The sequence below is a fragment of the Salmo salar genome, chromosome ssa01, assembly GCF_905237065.1.
Source record: "Salmo salar chromosome ssa01, Ssal_v3.1, whole genome shotgun sequence".
Taxonomy (NCBI): domain Eukaryota; kingdom Metazoa; phylum Chordata; class Actinopteri; order Salmoniformes; family Salmonidae; genus Salmo; species Salmo salar.
The window spans coordinates 44,396,655-44,422,521 of NC_059442.1; the positions used below are offsets into that span (position 1 = coordinate 44,396,655).

Here is a 25,867-nt window from a genome sequence, read left to right on the forward strand (position 1 = left end):
AATCATATCAGAAGACAGTTTTTTTCTTTGTTCTGGGAGACTGGAAGGAATTCCCCTTTAATTGCGCATCTGGCCCTTTAATTGTGCATCTAGTGAGTAAAGAATATGCCTTCTAAGGCGCCAGTCTAGTGATGATTCTGTATTGCTACTGCTCATTTAATGGGAAAGTTTGAAAATAACAAATAATAGATACAAATTATTTTTGTTAATGACAGTTTAAGGTGGAGTACTTGAAAATCGCATATACTTTCAGAATTGTTTGGCGAGCTACTCAAAGGTGGGCTGCGATCAACCTGTTAGGAGACCCTGGTGTAGATGAAGGGGAGAAGACAGGTTAAAGGACTTTTAAGCCTTGAGACAATTGAAACATGGATTGTGTATTTGTGCCATGTAGAGAGTGAATGGGCAAGACAAAAGATTTAAGTGCCTTTGAACGGGGTATGTTAGTAGGTGCCCGGCGCACCAGTTTGTGTGTGTCAAGAACTGCAACGCTGCTGGGTTTTTCACGCTCAACAGTTTCCTGTGTGTATCAAGAATGGTCCACCACCCAAAGGACCTCCAGCCAACTTGACAACTGTGGGAAGCATTGTAGTCAACATGGGCCAGCATCCTTGTCAAAGGCATGCCCCAACGAATTGAGGCTGTTCTGAGGTCAAAAATGGGGTGCAATTCAATATCCTAATGTTTCGTACACTCAGTATATTGTAGGTCATATACCTAAGAGATCAAGAAAATAATGTTGGGAGCATTTGGCTGCAATTCGTACCTTTTTTAGGTTGAGATCATCCATGAGTTCATGATGGTGGTGTTCGTGATCTCCGTCGTGTACAAAGATGTCATCCAGAGGGTGATCGGCTAGAATCACCACTCGTACCTGGGGGACCCAGGATGAAACATTTACTGACACTGGTTGTTCTTATCAAGCCTGGTCCTAAATCTGGGACCAGGCTAGTTTTTAGCAACTCAACAAAAAAAAAAGTGCATCCAACAATGCTAATCAAACAACCTCAGCGGTGCATATAAAAAGCACACTAATATCAAAGGATAGTCTCAAAAAACAATCACAATGTGTTACAATAATAGAAGATGTGAGATAAGAATTTATGGCACAAAGACAAAGTTTCCTTATAAGCCATACTATATTAAAATGATCCAGCCTCAAGCTTAGAAATAAAGCCCTCTTTTCACCCTCCCTGTATGATTATGCTTGTTGATTTGGTTTCTTATTAGGTGCAAATAAATGACATAAATTAAAACTAAGTGGTTTGTAATGTTACCTTGTGGTCATAGAAGGCATCTATAAGCGTGATCAAGCGTCTCGCTTGAGTCTTCTTGTTCATAGTGAGCAGGGGAATGTTCCTGATGAATACAGTATCAAACTGCCTGGAGATCTCCAAGTAGTCACTGGCACCCAATGGCTAGAACACAAAACACATAATGTATAAGTATGCCCCTTACAGTACAGGGAGTGCATACATACAGTGAGTTCCGAATGTATTGGGACAGTGATATGTTTTGTTGTTTTGGCTCTGTACTCCAGCACTTTGGACTTGAAATGATACAATGACTGAGGATAAAGTGTAGACTGTCAGCTTTAATTTGAGGGTATTTTCATCCCTATCGGGTGAACCGTTTAGAAACTACAGCACTTAAATTTACTCTCCCCATTTTATGGAACCAAAAGTATTGGGACAAATTCACTTACATGTATTAAAGTAGTCAAAAGTTTAATATTTGGTCCAATTTTCTTAGCACACAATGATTACATCAAGCTTGTGACTCTACAAACTTGTTGGATGCATTTGCTGTTTGTGTTTCAGACTATTTTGTGCTCAATAGAAATTAATGGTAAATAATGTATTGTGTCATTTGAGTCACTTTTACTGTAAATAAGAATATAATGTTTCTAAACACTTCTACATGAATGTGGATGCTACCATGATTACAGATAGTCCTGAATTAATTGTGAATAATGAGTGAGAAAGTTACAGATGCACAAATACCATATCCCCAAGACATGCTATCCTCTCACCATTACAATAACAGGGGAGATTAGCATGTTTTGGGGGGGTATGATATTTGTGCATCTGTAACTGTCTTGCTCATCATTATTCACGATTAATTAAGAACTATCCATAATCATGGTAGCATCCACATTAATGTAGAAGTGTTTAGAAACATATTATATTGTTATTTACAATAAAAGTGTCTCCAAAATGACAATACATTATTTACTATTAATTTATATTGGGCACAAAATAATCTGAAAAAAAAAAGTGCTGTAATTCTAAACGGTTGACCTGATATGGATAAAAAAATACCCTCAAATGAAAACTGACATTCTGCACTTTAACCTCATAGTAGTACAGAGCAAAAACAACAAATGTGTCACTGTCCCAATACTGTTGGAGCTCACTGTATTTAGTATGTCTATGTGATCCTTGTGGGAATTGAACCCACAACTCTCTTACCAACTAAGTAACACAGGATGTACAGTCAAACGTACAGTCTGCTGTGGTCACTTACTCTATCACACAGCTCCTCGAAGGTACAGTCTGCTATGGTCCCACAGGTTTTCATAAGACTGACCTCCCTGGCTAGCAGTTTCAGAGTCCTCGGCCGTGTTACTAGAGAAAGAAAAAGAAAATCTGGTTTAGCTAAATTACAAGTAATAAACTCAACACGATGAACACAATGAGGCTCAATATATTATTAAGTATACCATTAATACAGAATGTTATGTTCATATCATGCACCTATAATTATCCATCGCTCCATCGATCCCTCTTTATCTACACTCAATGACAACATGAGCATCTTACTGTCGTTCTGTTTGAAGGCCAGCTCGTCAAACATCTTGTCCAGTATTGCTTCAACACAAGGTTCACTTGAGCTGTGTCGAACAAGGGTAACATAGCAAAATATGATGAACCACATTATTTAAAACATGAAACTATACTGATCAAACACAAACTGGCTTGAAAGAAAGAGTTCCATATTAAAATAAATACTACCAAATATAACCTAGTAATTTGAGTATTGAAATGCCTAATGGCTGTATCCATGGTTTGCACCATGCAGTTCTTACAGGAAGTACAGTTTCCCAGCTGAGGGTCTGTTTCTTCTGCGGTAGTCTATCCCAGAGTCCAGACGAAGCTCTTGGCAATAGTTCTGCATGAAAGAGGCAGACTACCGTAAGACAAACCTTGCCTGTATGTTTTCAAATCAAATTACATTTTATTGGTCACATACACATATTTAGCAGATGTTATTGCGGGTGTAGGGAAATGCTTGTGTTCCTAGCTCCAACAGTGCAGTAGTATCTAACAATTCACAACAATACACACAAATCTAAAAGTAAAAGAATAGAATGAAGGAATATATAAATATTAGGATGAGCAATGTCAGAGTGGCATTGACTAAAATACATGTGTTATATACAAAAGAAATCAGAAATTATATTTCTTATTTACCTTCAACACAGCAATAAATGGCACAAAGTTGACCCTCTGTAGTCCGTTCTTGTACAAATCTAGAAGAGAGGAATAGGTCTGGTTAGATCAGTATAGATTGTCCTCTATAGATTGTGCTGAACGCAGCTCAACAAGGTATTTGTTTTGTGATGTAATATTCTACTTGCCCTCTGGGGGCCGGTTGGACGTGGCCACTACAACAACCCCATTCTTAAAGAGGTTTTCAAAGAGCTGTTTCAGAATCATGGCATCTGCAATGTCTGTCACCTGTGGAATGAATTTACAACCAATTCACTCATATTGTTCTATCCTGTTATATTTTCATGCTTCCAAACCTGGGAACCATGCATAGAATAGAATATAACTTTATTAGTCCAACTCTAAAACAGGTTTTGGCTAAAACAGGATTCCTCATTATCACATCCATACATTAGCTAATTCTATTCAGAAGATTTTGTACAATTATAACATGAAGGTATAACAGTAGTTACAAGTGATCAGTAAGAGGAATATCCCCCGAACTTCACCTGAAACTCATCAAAGCACAACAGACAGGCCTCTTCACTGATCTCCTCTGCTATTGGCGCAATCGGGTCATAGACCCTAGCCATCCTCCCAGCTTTCCTTTTCGGCAGGCTCTTTTTAAGGCGATGTATCCCTAAATACAATAAGTAAAAGAACAAAGATTGAGTTGACTCTGGACCTACTCATAGATCTGAATCTATTGCTCAACTCAATATTGACATTAAGCATGATCAACAAGTCATGTCAATCGTCATTTAGCGACACAACTTAACCTACTATTATGTACATCTAACATGAAGCCGTGGAAATGGACCCTCTTTTTCTTCTCTGTCTCCACGTGTGAGTAGAACATGTCCATAACCATCGTTTTCCCTGTGCCTATAAATAAAACAGAGAAAAACTGAATGATAATTCATTGTTTCAAATGTGCAATGTAGTCAAAAAGGGAAATATCATAAATGTAATGCTAAAGTGGCAGCACAAAGATGGATATTATACAGCTACTACTTACCAACATCTCCATAGATGTAGTACCCTTTTGGGGGCTTTGGTTTAGAGAAAAACTGTCAAATGAAATAGACAGTGTTCAATGTATTGTGAGTCTGTGTGAATATAGGGTTAACTATAGATTATAGTCTATACATTATTTAATGTGTTTTGACAGTGTTAAAAATCAAATAATGTATTATTGACATCAGCAAGAACATGCATAGAAATATGATTACCTTCGAGAAGAGGGACATAGGCTGGTTGTTGTAACCTCTTAGGGTTTTGTGCATTTTATCCAAGGTCTGAACCACGGCTTTTTGATGCGGGTCCTCTTGCAGCGACTCATCCCTGACCAGACTGTTGTAGTGCTCCAGTGGTCCGCTATACGCTGCGGCAGCATTGCTGTCTTCTGCAGCCGGCCGGGGGAGAGCATCCGTCGAGTAGCCTGAGCAGTAGAAAATATCACGGAATCGGAATTATCGTTACATCCTGAAGCTGTGGTAACTAGTAACATAGTTAGCTAGACCCACTGTGGCGGTTATTGGTTCACGTGCTAAGAGCAGAAACGTAACGTTATTCATTTAGCGAGCAAACTGTCCAAAACCAAAAGGTTCAGTCAGCGATTCGATATTCCCTCGTCTCTAAAGGTAAGTTGTGTAAGCACCGTAACAATGTAAGTAGCTATCTAAAAATGTCACTATAATAATGGCTGATTGACGCATAGGTTGCTAGTTAATTAGCTATATAGTCTAACTAGACAGGTCAGGAATGGAATTATGTTTGACAGCTGACACTAGGGGTTTAGAGAAGCTAGCTATGCTAACTAACTGTCAGTACTCATCTTGAACAACATACAGCAGTCAATGTAGCTCTTGCCCCACCAAAATAATATTCTCACCTCGTCTGGAAATGTTAGTCACACCGTTACATATCGTTTTCGAGGAATAGTACTGATCTTTTAGTAGAAATCTAATGATGGGTGACACCAAGGGCGACATCTTTGACGACAACATGCACGTCGCCATTTTGGCTTCAATTCCAACTTTATTGAACAAGGCGGAAATGCACAAAACGATTCTGAAGTGCGTCAGGAGAGGGCAGTAGTAGAAGAGGAAGAGAGAGGCCCAACTCGGCGGAAAATATGTGTCCCTCCATTTTTTTTTCGTCCACGAAGCAAAGAGTTTGAGAGAGAGAGAAATCAATGAGTGTCGAATTTGGAAAACAACAAAAATGAATGTCTTATTTTGTCACATGAGGTTTATTTGATAGAATATAATCTTTGTAATGCTTAAATTGTTACGTGTGTACTGATATAAGCAGGACTCGTTATATCACGGCAACTTTGAGAAAAAACACTAACTTTCAGATGTTTCCAGATGGATATTCATGGTATGAGGCCAGTAGCATAGCATCCAGTGATGTGTATTCACGGTTGCCAAGATAAGCCAGGCTTCCCAACATTTTTTACCAATTAATATATATTTTTTTACAATTTCTTTCGTCTCTCAATGTTTCATAATTTGCAAGAGGCTGAATGCATTTGGAGCCAGATAGCTGCAAAAAGGTTGAACGTATGTATTGTTAGTATCGTAAGAAAATCCATACCTAAATTGTTAAGATCGTCAAAAAAGCAATGTATGAAACGACGTAGCCATTAAATTAGATCTGTAAATGTACAAACCCAATGTTACGACTATGAATTAACATTTACACATTCAATTCTTACTTTACGTCTCCCTTTACTCGGTTACAAATCTTTTTTATACTTACAAACTTTTATGAATGTGGCATCTGCAAAGGACATGAGCTGAAGTTAGCTAGTCAATCAAGCAACTGTAGCCCAGGCTTTGCAGCAGCCAAAATAAAAGTCTCAGCTTGTTTTAGAATGACATTCGCTAACAACATTTTTCAATTTCCACAAAAAATGACATACCCAAATATAACTGCCTGTAGCTCAGGACCTGAAGCAAGGATATCAAATTATTGATGCTATTTGAAAGGAAACACTTTGAAGTTTGTGGAAATGTGAAATAAATGTAGGAGAATATAACACATTAGATCTGGTAAAAGATAATACAAACAAAAAAAACATTGTTTTTTTTCATAATTTTTTTTGTTCCATCATCTTTGAAATGCAAGAGAAAGGCCATACTTTCAGTGAAGAATTACATTACTGCACAATATTTTGTATCAAGTCTGCCAGGAGTTTGCCCAAATGTGCCGAATTGGTCAATTGATACATTCTCAAGTACATAACTATAGATAACATACAAAAATGCTATGGTATTAAAAAATAAACGTTTACACACTCCCAGGAATGTCATATATGATGGATCATTAGCTTATACACTAACTTTCACACATCTAGATGGCCGGGTGGGTGTGGAGCCAGAGACAGCAGTGGGGTCAAACTGTAGAACCCAGTTCCTACATTTGAACATCAAAATTGATTTTATCAAACAAAACTATGCTACATTTTATCTCTGGGACCCTTAGGATGACAAATCAAAGCAAGATTACTGAATGTAAGTACATTATTTACCGTCAGAGGTGAATCTATCAAACCAGTTGCTGTGATCATTTTTGTTGTTGTTGTGTACTCTCCTCAAACAATAGCATGGTATTTTTTTTACTGTAATAGCTACTGTTAATTGAACATATTACACATGTCTATGTCCCGGGAAGATGGCTGTTGTATACAACGTCATTCTAGTCACATTAGCGCACGTTAGCAACAACCGTCCAGGTTTAGGGACACCCATCCCGCAGAGGTTAAATGGAAGAAGTTTGGAACCACCAAGCCTCTTCGTAGAGCTGTCCGCCCGGCCAAACTGAGCAATCGTGGTAGAAGGGCCTCGGTCAGGGAGGTGACCAAGAACCCGATGGTCACTCTGACAGAGCTCCAGAGTTCCTCTGTGGAGATGGGAGAAACTTCCAGAAGGACAACCATCTCTGCAGCACTCCACCAATCAGGCCTTTATGGTAGAATGGCCAGACGGAAGCCACTCCTCAGTAAAAGGCACATGACAGCCCGCTTGGAGTTTGCCAAAAGGCCCCTAAGGACTCTCAGACCATGATAAACAAGATACTCTGGTCTGATGAAACCAAGACTGAACTCTTTAGCCTGAATGCCAAGCGTCACGTCTGGAGGAAACCTGGTACCATCCCTACGGTGAAGCATGGTGGTAGCAGCATCATGCTGTGGGGATGTTTTTAAGCGGTAGGGACTGGGAGACTAGTCAGGATCGAGGGAAACATGAACGGAGCAAAGTACAGAGAGATCCTTGATGAAAAACTGCTCAAGAGTGCTCAGGACCTCAGACTGGGGCCAAGTTTCAACTTCCAACCCTAAGCACACAGCCAAGACAACACAGAAGTGGCTTCGGGATAAGTCTCTGAATGTCCTCGAGTGACCCAGTCAGAGACCAGACTTGAACCTGATGGCTCCAAAGAACATGGCTGACATTTTACATTCTCCCAACCAATTGTGCTATTTTGTTATTTTTTTTGCGTTTTGTGTAACTTATTTTTTTTACTTATTGTGTGCATAATGTTGCTGCTACCATCTCTTATGACTGAAAATAACTTCTGGACATGAGAACAGCGATTACTCACTACGGACTGGAAGAAACTTTTTCCTTTAATGAGTCTGACGAGAAGGATATCCTGCTTTCACTGGAACAGGCCCAGATCCACATCTTTTGTGTGAAGAAAAGACACAGGAAAAGGGGCCGCAGATCGGGCAGCCTTCTGAGAATCCGTAGGCGAGCGAGTAAACTCCCATTGCCATCCGTTCTTTTTGCTAACGTGCAATCATTGGAAAATAAAATTGATGACCTACAATTTAAGATTATCCTACCAATGGGACATCAAAAACTCCAACATCTTATGTTTCACAGAGACGTGGCTGAACGACGATACGGACAATATAGAGCTAGCGGGATTTTCCATGCACCGGCAGAACAGAGACGCTACCTCTGGTAAGACGTAGGGTGGGGGTGTGTGTCTATTTGTCAATAACAGCTGGTGCGCTATGTCTAATATTAAAGAAGTCTCGAGGTATTGCTCGCCTGAGGTAGAGTACCTTTTGATAAGCTGTAGACCACACTATCTACCAAGAGAGTTCTCATCTATATTATTCGCAGCCGTCTTTTTACCACCACAGAACGAAGCTGGCACTAAGACCGCTCTCAACCAACTCTATAAGGCCATAAGCAAAGAAGAAAATGCTCACCCATAAGCGGCGCTCCTAGTGGCTGGGGACTTTAATGCAGGCAAACTTAAATCAGTTTTACCAAATTTTTACCAGCATGTCACATATGCAGCCAGAGAGAAAAAAATCCTTGACTACCTTCACTCCACACACAGAGATGCATACAAAGCTCTTCCCCAACCTCCATTTGGCAAATCTGACCATAATTCTATCCTCCTGATTCCTGCTTACAAGCAAAAACTAAAGCAGGAAGTACCAGTGACTCGCTCAATACGGAAGTGGTCAGATGACACGGATGCTACACTACAGGATTGTTTTGCTAGCACAGGCAGGAATATGTTCCTGGATTCATCCAATGGCATTGAGGAGTACACCACCTCAGTCATCGGCTTCATCAGTAAGTGCATCGACGACATCGTCCCCACAGTGACTGTACGTACATATCCCAACCAGAAGCCATGGATTACAGGTAGAGGTCTGCCGATTAATTAGGGCCGATTTCAACTTTTCATAACAATTGGTAATCGGCATTTTTGGACGCCGATTATGGCCGATTACATTGCAATCCACGAGGGGACTGCGTGGCAGGCCGACCACCTGTTACACGAGTGCAGCAAGGAGCCAATGTAAGTTGCTAGCTAGCATTAAACTTATCTTATAAAAACAATCTTAACATAATCACTAGTTAATGGTTGATGATATTACTAGTTTAACTAGTTTGTCCTGCGTTGCATATAATCAATGCAGTGTCTGTTCATTTATCAGCAAATCACAGCCTACTTCGCCAAACGGGGGATAATTTAAGTAAAGCGCATTCGCGTCAGGGTATATGTAGCAGTTTAGGCCGCCTGGCTCATTGCGAACTGTGTGAAGACCATTTCTTCCTAACAAAGACCGTAATTCATTTGCCAGAATTTTACATAATTATGATATAACATTGAAGGTTGTGCAATGTAACAGCAATATTTAGACTTAAGGTTGCCACCCGTTCAATAAGATACAGAACGGTTCCGTATTTCACTGAAAGAATAAACGTTTTGTTTTCGAAATGATAGTTTACGGATTTGACCAGCTTTTTTACATGGCACATATTGCACTTTTACTTTCTTCTCCATCACTGTTTTTGCATTATTTAAACCAAATTGAACATGTTTCATTATTTATTTGAGACTAAATGTATTTTATTTATGTGTTATATTAAGTTAAAATAAAAGTGTTCATTCAGTATTGTTATAGTTGTCATTATTACAAATATATAAAAATCGTTCAATAAATCGGTATCGGCTTTTTTTGGCCCTCCAATAATTGGTATTGGTATCGGTGTTGAAAAATCATAATCGGTCGACCTCTAATTACAGGCAACATCCGCATCGAGCTAAAGGCTAGAGCTGCCGCTTTCAAAGAGCGGGAGACTAATCCGGACGCTTATAAGAAATCCCGCTATGCCCTCAGACCGACCATCAAACAAGCAAAGCGTCAATACAGGATTAAGATTGAATCCTATGACGTTCGTCGGATGTGGCAGGGCCTGAAAACTCTTACGAATTACAAAGGGAAACCCAGACGCGAGCTGCCCAGTGACGCGAGCCTACCAGACGAGCTAAATGCCTTTTATGCTCGCTTCAAGGCAAGCAACACTGAAGCATGCACGAGAGCACCAGCTGTTCTGGATGACTGCCGATGTGAACAAAACCTTTAAACAGGTCAACATTTACAAAGCCGCTGGGCCAGACGGATTACCAGGACGTGTACTCAAAGCATGCGCGGACCAACTGTCAAGTGTCTTCACTGACATTTTCAACCTCTCCCTGAACGAGTCTGTAATACCTACATGTTTCAAGCAGACCATCATAGTCCCTGTGCCCAAGAAGTGAAGGTAACCTGCCTAAATGATTACCGCCCCGTGGCACTCCTGTCGGTAGCCATGAAGTGCATTGAAAGGCTGGTCATGGCTCAAATAAACAGCATCCTCCCGGACACTCCAATTCGTATACCCCCCCCCAACAGATCCACAGATGACGCAATCTCAATTGCACTCCACACTGCCCTTTCTCCCCTGGACAAAAGGAACACCTATGTGAGAATGCTGTTCATTGACTACAGCTCAGCATTCAACACCATAGTGCCCTTCGAAGCTCATCACTAAGCTGAGGACTATGGGACTAAACACCTCCCTCTGCAACTGGATCCTGGACGTCCTGACGGGCAGCCCCCAGGTGGTAAGAGTAGGCAACAACACGTCTGCCACGCTGATCCTTAACACGGGGGCCCCTCAGGGGTGTGTACTTAGTCTCCTCCTGTGTTCCCTATTCACCCATGACTGCGTGGCCAAACACGACTCCAACACCATCTTTAAGTTTGCTGACAACACAACAGTGGTAGGCCTGATCACCAACAACGATGGGATGGCCTATAGGGAGGAGGTCAGAGAACTGGCAGTGTGGTGCCAGGACAACAACCTCTCCCACAATGTGAGCAAGACAATAGGAGCTGATCGTGGACCATAGGAAAAGGCGGGCCGAACAGGCCCCCATTAACATCGACGGGGCTGTAGTGGAGCGGGTCGAGAGTTTCAAGTTCCTTGGTGTCCACATCACCAACGAACTATCATGGTCCAAACATACCAAGACCGTTGTGAAGAGGGCACGACAAAACCTTTTACCCCTCAGGAGACTGAAAAGATTTGGCATGGGTCCCCAGATCCTCAAAAGGTTCTACAGCTGCATCATCGAGAGCATCCTGACCGGTTGCATCACTGCCTGGTATGGCAACTGCTTGGCATCTGACCGTAAGGCGCTACAAAGGGTAGTGCGAATGGCCCAGTACTGCCAAGCTTCCTGCCATCCAGGACCTATACAATAGGCGGTGTCAGAGGAAAGCTCATAAAATTGTCAGAGACTCCAGTCACCCAAGTTACAGACTGTTTTCTCTGCTACTGAACGGCAAGTGGTGCGCCAAGTCTAGGACCAAAAGGCTCCTCAACAGCTTCTACCCCCAAGCCATAAGGCTGCTGAACAATTCATAAAACCGCCACTGGACAATTTGCATTGACCCCCCCCCCTCCCTTTTTGTACACTGCTGCTACTCGCTTTTTATTATCTATGCATAGTCACTTCACCCTCACCTACATGTACAAATTACCTCAACTAGTCTGTACCCCTGCACACTGACTCGGTACCAGTGCCCCCTGTATATAGCCTTGTTATTCTTATTGTGTTACTTTTTATTATTACTTTTTATTTTAGTCAACTTGGTAAATATTTTCTTAACTCTTCTTGAATTGCACTGTTGGTTAAGGACTTGTAAGTAAGCATTTCACGGTAAAGTCTACACTTGTATTTGGCGCATCTGACAAATAAAGTTTGATTTGATTTGATTGAACATCTCTGAAGAGACCTGAAAATAGCTGTGCAGCAATGCTACCCATCCAACCTGACAGAGCTTGAGAGCATCTGCAGAGAAGAATGGGAGTTACTCCCCAAATACAGGTGTGCCAAGCTTGTAGCGTCATACCCTAGAAGACTAGAGGCTGTAATCGCTGCCAAAGGTGCTTCAACAAAGTACTGAGTAAAGTGTCTTAATACTTATATAAACGTGATATTTACATTTTTTTATTATAAATTTGCAAAAATGTCTAAACCCGTTTTTGATTTGTCATTTTGGGGTATTGTGTATAGATTGAAGAGGGAAAAAAACATGTTAATCTGTTTTAGAATATGGCTGTAACGTAACCAAATTTTGAAAAGTCAAGGGGTCTGAATGCTTTCCAAATGCACTGTATTTGTCATGTAGTGACTACATGTCTTTCATGTACGTATGACAAATAAACAATCAAATCAAATCAAATTTATTTATATAGCCCTTCGTACATCAGCTGATATCTCAAAGTGCTGTACAGAAACCCAGCCTAAAACCCCAAACAGCAAGCAAAGCATGTGAAAGAAGCACGGTGGCTAGGAAAAACTCCCTAGAAAGGAGGGGTGGCCAGTCCTCTTCTGTCTGTGCAGGGTGGATATTATAACAGAACATGGTCAAGATGTTAAAATGTTCATAAATGACCAGCATGGTCAAATAATAATAATCATAGTAGTTGTCGAGGGTGCAACAAGCACGTCCGGTGAACAGGTCAGGGTTCCATAGCCGCAGGCAGAACAGTTGAAACTGGAGCAGCAGCACGGCGAGGTGGACTGGGGACAGCAAGGAGTCATCATACCAGGTAGTCCTGAGGCATGGTCCTAGGGCTCAGGTCCTCCGAGAGAAAGACAGAAAGAGAGAATTAGAGAGAGCATATTTAAATTCACACAGGACACCGGATAAGACAAGAGAAATACTCCAGATGTAACAGACTGACCCTAGCCCCCCGACGCATAAACTACTGCAGCATAAATACTGGAGGCTGAGACAGGAGGGATCAGAAGACACTGTGGCCCCATCCGATGATACCCCCGGACAGGGCCAAACAGGCAAGATATAACCCCACCCACTTTGCCAAAGCACAGCCCCCACACCACTAGAGGGATGTCTCCAACCACCAACTTACCGTCCTAAGACAAGGCCGAGTATAGCCCACAACGATCTCCGCCATGGCACAACACAAGGGGGGCGCCAACCCAGACAGGAAGACCACGTCAGTGACTCAACCCACTCAAGTGACGCACCCCTCCCATGGACGGCATGGAAGAACACCAGTAAGCCAGTGACTCAGCCCCTGTAAAAGGGTTAGAGGCAGAGAATCCCAGTGGAAAGAGGGGAACCGGCAAGGCAGAGACAGCAAGGGCGGTTCGTTGCTCCAGCCTTTCCGTTCACCTTCACACTCCTGGGCCAGACTATACTTAATCATAGGACCTACTGAAGAGATAAGTCTTCAGTAAAGACTTAAAGCTTGAGACTGAGTCTGCGTCTCTCACATTGGTAGGCAGACCATTCCATAAAAATGGAGCTCTATAGGAGAAAGCCCTACCTCCAGCCGTTTGCTTAGAAATTCTAGGGACAATTAGGAGGCCTGCGTCTTGTGACCGTAGCGTACGTGTAGGTATGTACGGCAGGACCAAATCGGAAAGATAGGTAGGAGCAAGCCCATGTAATGCTTTGTAGGTTAACAGTAAAACCTTGAAATCAGCCCTTGCCTTAACAGGAAGCCAGTGTAGGGAGGCTAGCACTGGAGTAATATGTTCAAATTTTTTGGTTCTAGTCAGGATTCTAGCAGCCGTATTTAGCACTAACTGAAGTTTGTTTAGTGCTTTATCCGGGTAGCCGGAAAGTAGAGCATTGCAGTAGTCCAGCCTAGAAGTAACAAAAGCATGGATTAATTTTTCTGCGTCATTTTTGGACAGAAAGTTTCTGATTTTTGCAATGTTACGTAAATGGAAAAAATCTGTCCTTGAAACAGTCTTGATATGTTCTTCAAAAGAGAGATCAGGGTCCAGAGTAGCGCCGAGGTCCTTCACAGTTTTATTTGAGATGACTGTACAACCATCCAGATTAATTGTCAGATTCAACAGAAGATCTCTTTGTTTCTTGGGACCTAGAACAAGCATCTCTGTTTTGTCCGAGTTTAAAAGTAGAAAGTTTGCAGCCATCCACTTCTTTATGTCTGAAACACAGGCTTCTAGCGAGGGAAATTTTGGGGCTTCACCATGTTTCATTGAAATGTACAGCTGTGTGTCGTCCGCATAGCAGTGAAATTTAACATTATGTTTTCGAATGACATCCCCAAGAGGTAAAATATATAGTGAAAACAATAGTGGTCCTAAAACGGAACCTTGAGGAACATCGAAATTTACAATTGATTTGTCAGAGGACAAACCATTCACAGAGACAAACTGATATCTTTCCGACAGATAAGATCTAAACCAGGCCAGAACTTGTCCATGTAGACCAATTTGGATTTCCAATCTCTCCAAAAGAATGTGGTGATCGATGGTATCAAAAGCGGCACTAAGATCTAGGAGCACGAGGACAGATGCAGAGCCTCGGTCTGACGTCATTAAAAGGTCATTTACCACCTTCACAAGTGCAGTCTCAGTGCTATGATGGGGTCTAAAACCAGACTGAAGCGTTTCGTATACATTGTTTGTCTTCAGGAAGGCAGTGAGTTGCTGTGCAACAGCTTTTTCTAAAATTTTTGAGAGGAATGGAAGATTCGATATAGGCCGATAGTTTTTTATAATTTCTGGATCAAGATTCGGCTTTTTCAAGAGAGGCTTTATTACTGCCACTTTTAGTGAGCTTGGTACACATCCGGTGGATAGAGAGCCGTTTATTATGTTCAACATAGGAGGGCCAAGCACAGGAAGCAGCTCTTTCAGTAGTTTAGTTGGAATAGGGTCCAGTATGCAGCTTGAGGGTTTGGAGGCCATGATTATTTTCATCATTGTGTCGAGATATAGTACTAAAACACTTTAGTATCTCCCTTGATCCTAGGTCCTGGCAGAGTTGTGTAGACTCAGGACAATGGAGCTGTAATTTGCTTTCTAATGATCATGATCTTTTCCTCAAAGAAGTTCATAAATTTATTACTGCTGAAGTGAAAGCCATCCTCCATTTGCGAAGGCTGCTTTTTAGTTAGCTTTGCGACAGTATCAAAAATAAATTTCGGATTGTTCTTATTTTCCTCAATTAAGTTGGAAAAATAGGATGATCGAGCAGCAGTGAGGGCTCTTCGATACTGCACGGTACTGTCTTTCCAAGCTAGTCGGAAGACTTCCAGTTTGGTGTGGCGCCATTTCCGTTCAAATTTTCTGGAAGCTTGCTTCAGAGCTCGTGTATTTTCTGTATACCAGGGAGCTAGTTTCTTATGACAGATGTTTTTAGTTTTTAGGGGTGCAACTGCATCTAGGGTATTGCGCAAGGTTAAATTGAGTTCCTCGGTTAGGTGGTTAACTGATTTTTGTCCTCTGACGTCCTTGGGTAGGCAGAGGCAGTCTGGACTTGACGAGAGCATTCCAACGGCCAGAACTGGGTCGTTCCACAAAATGAGTGCCCTTTGATATGTTAAGTAGACATTTTTACAAATTTTTAATATGAAATGAACTGCCCTTTGGTATAGTCAACATGGAGAATTCAATAAATCTAATTGTCAATATGAATGAAGACTTGCTAAAGTGCATTTTTAGTAATTTATGAAGGTTAATATTTATTTTATGTGACTAGTGATTAATTTACGTCTGTCTATAATTTCAAGGTCAACCCTGTTACGTGAACTGAACTCATGTTTTAATATGGTACATTTCTAGAAACATTGAACATCTAATAGTCAAATCATAGTGTAAAAGTAGGTGAGCTGGTTCTACTTTGGCCATTTTCTGGTGTTTTGTGGTGAAAATGAGCGTAACACATCAACCCTGTTACCTACCCATAGATAGACAGGCTAGAATTATTTTAACAATTTCATTTGTTTTTGTGAATCTTGCATTCAATTGCCCCTCCTTGTTGCACACCACAAGCTTCCATTCCCTGTGTCACAAGGGGATTCATGGCTGATTTAACTAGTAATTACCAGTTGGAGGGCCGTCCAAATGGATTTTTCCCATATGTGGTAATATCCCACTTGGTTACAAACAAACGTAACACCACTAACCATCCACTGTAGAGCCGTATAATATCACTCATTGGAAGTACAAGACCTAGACCTACACTTTGAACTACACTTTGACATACTGTGGAGTACGATGTATAGTTTTTGATTAAATCGATAAAAGATAATACAAATAGATTTTTTTTCATTTTTTAATTCAGCTGGAGAGACACTTACTATAGTAAAAAAAAAAAAATCTAGGATGGGAAAATATTACCACATGCCAAGAGTGTGCAAAGCTGTCACCAAGGCAAAGGGTGGCTATTTGAAGAATCTCAAATATAAAATATATTTAGACTTTTTTTTGGTTACTACATGATTCCATATGTGTTATTTCATAGTTTTGATGTCTTCACTATTATTCTACAATGTAGAAAATAGTAAAAATTAAGGAAATCCCTTGAATGAGTAGGCGTGTCCAAACTTTGGACCGGTAGTATATGCACACACTCAATACTTTCTAATTCATTTCCTATTGTAGTTAGCAGTTGATTTGAGGATGTCTTCTGTACTCATTATTCATCCTCCCAGTTTTGAGGGAGCCTGACTCAAGCGGCAAAACATGGGAGACACAGCCACCATGGTGTTACAGGCTTGTTGCCATGACAACAGCAGACCGTTTCTGGCAGATACACACACACACACACACACACACACACACACATTACAGTGGAATCTGCCTTGCTTGGAGATTCCACTCTGCGTTGCGGTTCAAGAGATTTCGAAGCAGGCAAATACACTCAAAGACACAGACAGGACAGAGGGGGATTCAGTAGGAGATCAACTGAAAAGGGATATACTCTCCACTCCTCATTCTTTCTGATGGTGTGTGCATATTGGCTATGTCTTCTCTTCCTATTTTTCATTGTCTTTGTCTGCATGAAGGAAGGATGAAGCATGCTGCATGCTACTGCTATATTCTGACCACTATAATAATTTAGCGGTGCCTGTGTGCATAGCCTTCTGTGTTGTATATATGGGACATGTATGTATTTTCTTTTTTCATCAGTAGGCTGGCACTTGAGGCTGCTGCTTTTTTAAGATTAGGGTGAGCACTGTCATCGTAATGGTAATTCATAGCCGTGTAGACATGGTGAAATCAATTCCTCCCTCCCTCCCTCCCTCCCTCCCTCCCTCCCTCCCTCCCTCCCTCCCTCCCTCTGCCACTGCTGAATGCATTAGTGTAATGAGATGTCTGCAGCCAGCCTGTGTGCCGTGCAGCAGTAGCAGCAGCAGAGACGAAAGGAGCAGAGAGAAACACGTACAGTACAGCAGCTAGAGGCAAAATGGCTTTCACAGCCTGCTGAGGGAGTGTGCTGTGCTTAGAACCTTCTCCTGCTAATCTGGACTCTAACAGGGATCTAAGAAGGGAAGAGCTTGCTTCTCAAGCGTTCTAGATCAGAGGAGATCAGGTAACGGAAGCGCTGGTAGACAAGCAGCCAGAATGTTGGGGCTCACAATGAGGATAGGATGGACTGGATGGTAGATCTATTCCATCAGGAGGAGCTTGCTTTATGCATGGTTGCCGTTTGTGTTGTCTGTTTTTTAGTGTTCAACTCAATTTTCTGTAGCTGGCTGCATTAGTGCCCTGCAGCAGAATGTCTTGCAGGCTCTTCTGTTTACTGTTGTTGTGGTTAATGTTATGTGACAGCATCTTTTTCCACATCAGCCTCAGTAGCTGGAATATGGAGGCACAATTTAAATACATTCTTATGTAGCATGTGTATGTTTGTTATATGTGAAGAGATGATCCATTCTATGAAAGAACAATGTTGATGTATGACGTGTGCACTAACTGGTTTAGATTACAAGCCATGCAGTCTTAAATTATTATTATTGTATCTCCCTTTGTGTTTCCCTCCTTCCTGTATGTCTCCCTGCAGCTCCAATGAGTGTACTTACAGCAGCACAGAAAGCAGACAACAACAGTGAAATGCAGTCGCCTGCAGTGTCTCCTTCCTTCCTCCCCAGCCAGCCAGGAAAGATTCCCGGCAGGAAGAGAGGGAGACCCCCACTTCATCGCAAGATGGATTTTCCAACCCACTACCCAGATTCCCTTCCTCCACTCAAAGTTCCCAAGAAGAGGGGGAGAAAGCCTGGCTTCAAGGTCAGTGTCAGGGATGGGATGGGAGGGGAGAAGAAGAGGAGTGTATGGGATGGGATGGGGGGGTGGCAGTGGGGATGCAGGATGTTTAAATATGCATATGATGTAGTAGCAAGACAGACCCAGTTTCATTTATATTTAGTGGGAGTCATATTTTTGGAAAAAGGCTTAACATAGGTTTGTTTAATTGAATAGTGTTCTGATTGGCCACTGTATATGCCTAGCAAAATGTCTGCATTGTTAAAATGATTGGTGAGTGTCGCAATAAGAATAGGGAATATTATGAATTATTAAGTAAAAAGTGATTTTATTTACACTGAACAAAAATAGAAACGCAACATGCAACAATTTCAAAGATGTTACAGTTCATATGAGGAAATCAGTCAATTGAAATAAATAAATTAGGCCCTAATCTATGGATTTCACTTGACTGGGAATACAGATATGCATCTGTTGGTCACAGAAACCTTTAAAAAAAAAATGGGCCTCACAATGGGCCTCAGGAACTTGTCAATGTATTTTTGTGCATTCAAATTGCCATCGATAAAATGCAATTGTGTTCGTTGTCTGTAGCTTATGCCTGCCCATACCATAACCCCACCGCCACCATGGGGCACTCTGTTCACAACGTTGACATCAGCAAACTGCTCACCCACACGACGCCATACCCTTGGTCTGCGGTTGTGAGGCTGGCTCGACATAGTGCCAAATTCTCTAAAACGATGTTGGAGGCGGCTTATGGTAGAGAAATTACCATTAAATTCCTCTGACAACAGCTCTGGTGGACATTTCTACAGTCAGCATGCCAATTGCACTCTCCCTCAAAACTAGAGATATCTATGGCATTGTGTTGTGTGACAAAACGGCACATTTTAGAGTGGCCTTTTATTGACCCCAGCACAAGGTGCACCTGTGTAATGAGCATGCTGTTTAATCAGCTTCTTGGTATGCCACACCTGTCTGGTGGATAGATTATCTTGGCAAAGGATAAATGCTTACTAACAGGGATGTAAACAAATTTGTGCACTAAATTTGAGAGAAATAAGCTTTTTGTTGGATATTTTATTTCAGCTCATGAAACATGGAACCAACACTACATGTTGCGTTTATATTTTTGTTTTGTGTACAAATTGCTGTACAAATACAATACCAGTCAAATGTTTGAACACACCTACTCATTCAATTTTTTTTATTTATTTGTTCTACATTGTGGAATAATAATGAAGACATCAAAACTATGAAATAACACATATGGATTGATGTAGTAACCAAAAACGTTTTAAACAAATCAAAATATATTTTATAATACAGATGGTTCAAAGTAGCCACCCCTTGCCTTGACAGCTTTGCACACTCGTGGCATTCTCTCAACCAGCTTCATGAGGTAGTCACCTGTAATGCATTTCAATTAACAGGTGGGCCTTGTTAAAAGTTCATTTGTGGAATTTGTTTCCTGCTTAATGTGTTTGAGCCAATCAGTTGTGTTGTGACAAAGTAAGGATGGTATACAGAAGATAGCTCTATTTGGTAAAAAACCCAAGTCCATATTTTGGCTAGAACAGCTCAAATAAGCAAAGAGAAACGACAGCCCATCATTACTTTAAGACATGAAAGTCAGTCAATCAGGAAAATGTCAAGAACTTTGAAAGTTTCTTCAAGTGCAGTCGCAAAAACCATCAAGCGCTATGATTGAACTGGCTCTCATGAGGACCGCCACAGGAAAGGAGGACCCAGAGTTACCTCTGCTGCAGAGGTTAAGTTCATTAGAGTTAACTGCACCTCAGATTGCACCCCAAATACATGCCTCACAGAGTTCAAGTAACAGACACATCTCAACATCAACTGTTCAGAGGAGACTGTGTAAATCAGGCATTCGTGGTCGATTTGCTGCAAAGAAACCACTACTAAAGGACACCAATAAGAAGAAGAGACTTGCTTGGGCCAAGAAACATGAGCAATGGAAATCTGTCCTTTGGTCTGATGAGTCCAAATGTAAGATTTTTGGTTCCAACCGCTGTTTAATTTTTGAGACGCAGAGTAGGTGAACGGATGATCTCTGCATGTGTAGTTCCCACCGTGAAGCATGGAGGAGGAGGTGTGATGGTGTGGGGGTGCTTTGCTGGTGACACTGTTGGTGATTTATTTAGAATTTAAGGCACACTTAACCAGCATGGCTACCACAGAATTCCGCAGCAATACACCATCCCATCTGGTTTGTGCTTTTATTTGTTTTTCAACATGACAATGACCCAAAACACACATCCAGGCTGTGTGAGGGCTATTTGACCAAGGAGTGTGATGGAGTGCTGCATCAGAAGACCTGGCCTCCACAATCACCCGACCTCAACCCAATTGAGATGGTTTGGGATGAGTTGGACCGCAGAGTGAAGGAAAAGCAGCCAACAAGTGCTAAGCATATGCTGAAACTCCTTCAAGACTATTGGAAAAGCATTCCTTATGAAGCTGGTTGAGAGAATGCCAAGAGTGTGCAAAGCTGTCATCAAGGCAAAGGGTGGCTAATTTGAAGAATCTCAAATATAAAATATATTTTGATTTGTAGAAAATAGTCCAAATAAAGAAAAACCCTTGAATAGTAGGTGTGTCCAAACTTTTGACTGGGACTGTATATTAATGTGGAGATTGCTGTTGAGTTGCAAACCATAATATTTTAATAATAATAGTACTACTACTAATAATAATAATATATGCCATTTAGAAGACCTTTTATCCAAAGCTACTTAGTCATGTGTGCATACATTTTATGTATGGGTGGCCCCGGGAATCGAACCCACAACCCTGCTGTGGAAGCAACATGCTCTACCAACTGAGCCATACAGAATAATTTTAGACTATTGTTGCTACCTAAAACTGGAATAAAATGCCATTATTTACAAGTGATCCATTTAAACTGTGTACAAATAACCCTGTAGATACTGAGATCCTACCCTTGTGTCTCCCTGCAGCTGAAGCCCAGGATGGTGATGACTCCCCTGGCCATCTCTCCTCCCAGCAGCACCCCAGAACCAGACATGAGCTCCATCCCCCAGGATGCTGCGACCATCCCCCACTCTGCCACGCCCCAGGTTCTCACAGGTAGGCCACGCCTTTTCGATCTCTCCTATTGTGTTCCCTGCAGTGTTTATCTACATAAACAAGCAGGGCAACATGGGTCTCTCTCTCTCTCTCTCTCTCTCTCTCTCTCTCTCTCGTTGTGTTCCCTGCAGTGTGTATCTACATCAACAAGCAGGCCAACATGGGTCCTAACCTGGATAGGAAGAAGCTGCAGCAGCTCCCAGATCATTTTGGGCCTGACAGGCCTTCCGTGGTGCTGCAGCAGGCTGTCCAGGGGTGCATCGACAGTGCCTTCCAGCAGAAAGCTGTGTTCACTCTCCTCACACAGGGCTATGGAGGAGAGAAAATATCAGGTATAACATAAACCCACAGATTGTATGTAGTGTAACTGAGATTTCTGTTTTATATTCATTTATTTCATTAGTAGAAATTGCCCATGGGGAAATAACAGAAATTGACATACACTCATTTGATAATGTAATAACAATGAGGTATCCTTCCTTTCTCATGTCCATTCACCCTCTGAATGGCACACATAAACAATCCATGTCTCAATTGTCTCAAGGCTTAAAAATCCTTCTTTAACCTGTCTCATTCCCTTCGTCTTCACTGATTGAAGTGGATTTAACATGTGACATCAATAAGGGAGCAAAGCTTTCACCAGGATTCACCTGGTCAGTCTATGTCATGGAAAGAGCAGGAGCCCTTAATGTTTTGTATACTCAGTGTAGAGAGCAATACTTTTGACCAGGGCCCATAAGGCTCTAGAATAGGGTGACATTTGTTGCTTTGAGATTGTTGCTTTGAGACATGGCAGTAGAGATGTGTCGCCTAGGGCAAGGTTAACAGCAACAAGCTTTACTACAATAGGAAATCAACAAAGTTTCTAGGTTAATCAAGTGTTCCTTTTGATTTCCAGCCACCTTCGATGGGAAGCAGCACCTTCTGAGTCTGCCTGTGGTCAACAGCGTTGGCTACGTGCTACGCTTCCTCAAGAAGCTCTGTCGCAGCTTGCACTGTGAAAACCTCTTCAGTGACCAACCAATCACCCAGCATAATGCCTCCTACCAATCAGAGGGTAATGTACTGTCCTTTATTCAATTAAATTCAAAATACTTGATTTATCTTACAAGGGGCAATTATGTAGGCAGGAGTGCAGATATGATGCATTGTACATTACTTCTTAGAAAACACACTCCCGTAATTTAACAAGAGCCTCTGAAAAAATGTCCCTCTGAAATATTGTGGGCTTAGTTCCCCAAATATTGTACTATATTGCTTCAGATTGCACATGGAGGCACAGAATGACAATTTGTGAAATACACATCATTTGGTGTTTTACTTGTGTAATCCCTAGTAATCCATTATCAAAATCCCTGTATTCCTACCCAAACAGCTGAGACCTCCATGCCAGAAGACTACCTAGAACACTCCCATGTCCCCCAGAAATATCCTAGGCTCAATTCCCCAAACATGTGCGTTTGTTGCTTCGGATTGGACAATTAAAGCACAGAACGGCATTTCAAATACATATTTCAAAGACTTCAGCTTCTATCCAAAAGTGATTCAAAGTATTGCAAATATTTTTTACTTATGTCATCTCTTTCCATTCATTTCACAGCTGAAACCTCCATGCCAGAGGAGTACCTTCTGGACCCGTCAGACAAACGCTACTCAATGGACCCAGGTGACTCCGCCTTTAGTGCCATAAGCTCCTCCTACTCATCCAAACCGTCCTATGGGTTTCGCTCCTCGCAGCAATTCCCCAACAGCTCCTCCCCCATGGGCATGTGTAGACAGACGTCTAGTCCAAATACTTTCCTGGAAGGTAACAGGATAGGTAAGAGACTGGAGAGTGGAGACTAGGGTTGCAAAATTCTGTTAACTTTCCCAAAATTACCAGGTTTTCCTGCTTATTCCCTTCTGATTCTGGCGATCTTCCAACTGGGTTTTCTGGAAAACCTGGGAATTTTGGGAAAGTTTGTTTCTTGCGATAATCACAATGCCCTAACCAGGTAAAATTGACCAGTAGTGAAATCTTTATTCTGTACCTGTCTTTCTCTTTTCTCATCCAGCGTACAATCCATCTCAGGACTCCCAGGAGTCCAAGGTGCCCCCTAGTAAGGACCCTTCCACCTGGAGTGTAGAGGACGTGGTGTGGTTCATCAGAGATGCTGACCCCCAGTCCCTGGGCCCTCATGTGGACATATTCAGGAAGCATGTAGGCTACCCCTGGGCTCACTCTTAATGAACTAATATTTTGATACCTTGCATCCTCTCTCCTCACCTTCTCAAAACGCCTTGGATGAGAAGGTCAGGGGAGAGGAACAGAGGAACCTTGGACCTTCTCCTCCAATATAGTTTAGAAGGAGGCAAGGAGACAGGGTGAGAGGAATCACAGAAAATGTCATTGAGATTGAGGCCTGCCCACTGGGCAAAACCTGGTTGAATAAACATTGTTTCCACGTCATTTCAACAACTGCAAAAAAATTTTGCTAACATTAAATCAACGTGGAAAACTGTTTGGATTAGCAAAAAGTCATCAATGTAAGGGACTAAAAAAAAATGCTACCAACTTGCAACCTAAATCCAATGACATGGTGACTTTTTTTGGTTGATTTCACGTTGAATTCACATTAGTTGACAGCTTAACCAAATGTAAATCAAAACTAGATGTTGAACTGACGTCTGTGTCCAGTGGATGGATCTGCAACAGTGATCGGATTATATCTGGATGTGATGTTTTGTGAAATACTAACCAGGATTTGGGTCACTTCCATTACAATTCAGTCAATTCAGTAAACAACACTGATACACGTGTATGATTAGTTTACTTGTGGAGATTTAACCTGACTTTCTTTCCCACAGGAGATAGACGGCAACGCGTTGTTACTTCTAAAGAGTGAGATGATCATGAAGTACCTAGGACTGAAGCTGGGGCCAGCCCTGAAGCTCTGCTATCACATCGACAAACTAAAACAAAACAAGTTCTGAATCTGAACATTTTTTTCACTCCATCAATCTGTGGGACCCAACTTTGTGGATGCCTCCCAAATGGCACCTTTATATAGTGCACTACTTTTGACCAGAGCACTAAGGGTCCTGGTCAAAAGTAGTACACTATATAGGAAATAGGGTGCCATTTGGGATGCTATATTTTTTTCTAATTATTTAGCCTTTTCAGATGTTATGTAGCTAAAGAAAAAAAAATATTCTGACAGAATACAATGTTTTGGGATATTCTAGTTTTTATGTTGAAATAACTTTTTGGTTTATACAGATGACACAATATGCAAATTCTGGAATGCATAACTGATACACTGACAGACAATATTGGGAAAAGTAGACTATACTACTTCGAGGATACAGTTGTCCCATAAATGAGTTTATTAATGTACCTATGTGCCCAAAGCATATAGCAAGTCACATTTATGATCTGTTGAGAAGTGTGAATTATTTTAGATAAACTATTATTTATACTTGGTCTTCTAAAAACTTTGTTACGGCCCCACAAATGTGTGATAAAAACATAAAAATGGTCCCATATACCCTCACAAAAGTGATTTGAATGTGTCATAGGCTACAGACACAGTTCCACATATGGTTTTGCAAGTTCTATACACATCAATGTAAACTCATATTGTGAAGCATGTGATTAGAAACAGGAATTTAAGCCCATGTTAAACATTTTTAAACTGTTTTGTTTTTTACACCAAATAATGTAAACTAAACTCAGTGCAGAAATACAAATGCCTTTGCATATTGTTTTACATATTATTTTGATAAAATTGTCAACAAAAAAAACATGTTTATGCTCAAATACATGACAATGAGCCATTTCTAGTTGAATATACCAGATTGTCAAATAATTATCTTCGCCAGACACCTCACAAATTCATTGAAACTTGATTGTGTGAGTATTTACTATATAAATGTTTTACTACGTTATCATTCTTGAAACAGAGTTGGAGAGCATAAGGGATGACAACACTCACCGGGAAAAATGTCTAAGGACCTACAATATTGGGTTATGAGGCCATATAGCATTGCTTGTCTGTGCCAGTTTGGCAGTATGTGTACATTTTAGTAACCAGTGTATGTGAATGCTGCTGTATATGATTACATGTTAGCCATGCCAAGTCAAATCAAGCTGGGACGATGTCTTTTATTTTGAAAATCATATTGGAAAGATATACTGTAAGTCAGAGAATAACCAATGTATGGATGAGTTTATTTGTACTGGTGCTAAAGAAATTCTCAATGTATTGAATATCTCATGTTTGCTTTTGTGTTGTGAGTTTTAAATGGAAAACACTCAATGTGTGTATATAACCTGGCTGTGTATCCTAAGTATTAAATTAAGAAAATATTAAGGAAACAAGTTATGGTTTGAGGAGCATCTTTCTTTGTGATAT

The 25,867-nt window shown here is 41.2% G+C and overlaps 2 protein-coding genes across 6 annotated transcripts in view; one reads left to right on the forward strand and one right to left on the reverse strand.

The window, feature by feature from the left end:
• afg1la (AFG1 like ATPase a) overlaps positions 1–6,325 on the reverse strand; it is a 27,561-nt gene extending 21,236 nt beyond the window's left edge. Inside the window, exons 1-12 of one of the 2 annotated variants that reach the window (XM_014196935.2) lie at positions 6,258–6,325; positions 4,724–4,932; positions 4,510–4,561; positions 4,275–4,376; positions 4,001–4,131; positions 3,641–3,740; positions 3,474–3,532; positions 3,089–3,171; positions 2,823–2,893; positions 2,527–2,627; positions 1,278–1,418; positions 767–874 (exon numbers count right to left, since the gene is read on the reverse strand). In XM_014196935.2, the coding sequence (XP_014052410.1) occupies positions 767–874; positions 1,278–1,418; positions 2,527–2,627; positions 2,823–2,893; positions 3,089–3,171; positions 3,474–3,532; positions 3,641–3,740; positions 4,001–4,131; positions 4,275–4,376; positions 4,510–4,561; positions 4,724–4,932; positions 6,258–6,291 (1,191 nt within the window). In that variant the 5' untranslated portion in view covers positions 6,292–6,325. Of the gene's footprint in view, positions 1–766; positions 875–1,277; positions 1,419–2,526; positions 2,628–2,822; positions 2,894–3,088; positions 3,172–3,473; positions 3,533–3,640; positions 3,741–4,000; positions 4,132–4,274; positions 4,377–4,509; positions 4,562–4,723; positions 4,933–5,385; positions 5,523–6,257 lie in introns of those variants that run through there. The other variant, XM_014196927.2, reaches the window with a different exon arrangement.
• On the forward strand, positions 4,877–25,833 carry LOC106603366 (Scm polycomb group protein like 4). 4 transcript variants are annotated; one of them, XM_014196945.2, is made up of 8 exons: positions 4,877–5,134; positions 18,160–18,383; positions 21,344–21,473; positions 21,605–21,805; positions 22,372–22,530; positions 23,074–23,292; positions 23,528–23,673; positions 24,321–25,833. In XM_014196945.2, exons 2-8 carry the CDS (start codon positions 18,165–18,167, stop codon positions 24,444–24,446), a joined length of 1,200 nt encoding a protein of 399 aa, XP_014052420.1. In that variant the 5' UTR covers positions 4,877–5,134; positions 18,160–18,164; the 3' UTR covers positions 24,447–25,833. The 4 variants fall into 4 exon arrangements, with proteins under 4 accessions (XP_014052420.1, XP_045574220.1, XP_014052439.1 ...); XM_045718264.1 differs by lacking the exon at positions 4,877–5,134 and adding an exon at positions 8,427–8,467; XM_014196964.2 differs by lacking the exon at positions 4,877–5,134 and adding an exon at positions 16,885–17,101.
• The last annotated feature ends 34 nt before the right edge of the window (positions 25,834–25,867 follow it).

Excerpts from the sequence above, each read along its gene's own strand:
- LOC106603366 (XM_045718264.1), top strand. The coding sequence starts at position 8,437 with ATGCACCGGCAGAACAGAGACGCTACCTCTG. Across the intron at positions 22,531-23,073 it reads TGCCTCCTACCAATCAGAGG|CTGAAACCTCCATGCCAGAG; the intron begins GTAATGTACTGT and ends TTCATTTCACAG. Across the intron at positions 23,674-24,320 it reads TGGACATATTCAGGAAGCAT|GAGATAGACGGCAACGCGTT; the intron begins GTAGGCTACCCC and ends TCTTTCCCACAG.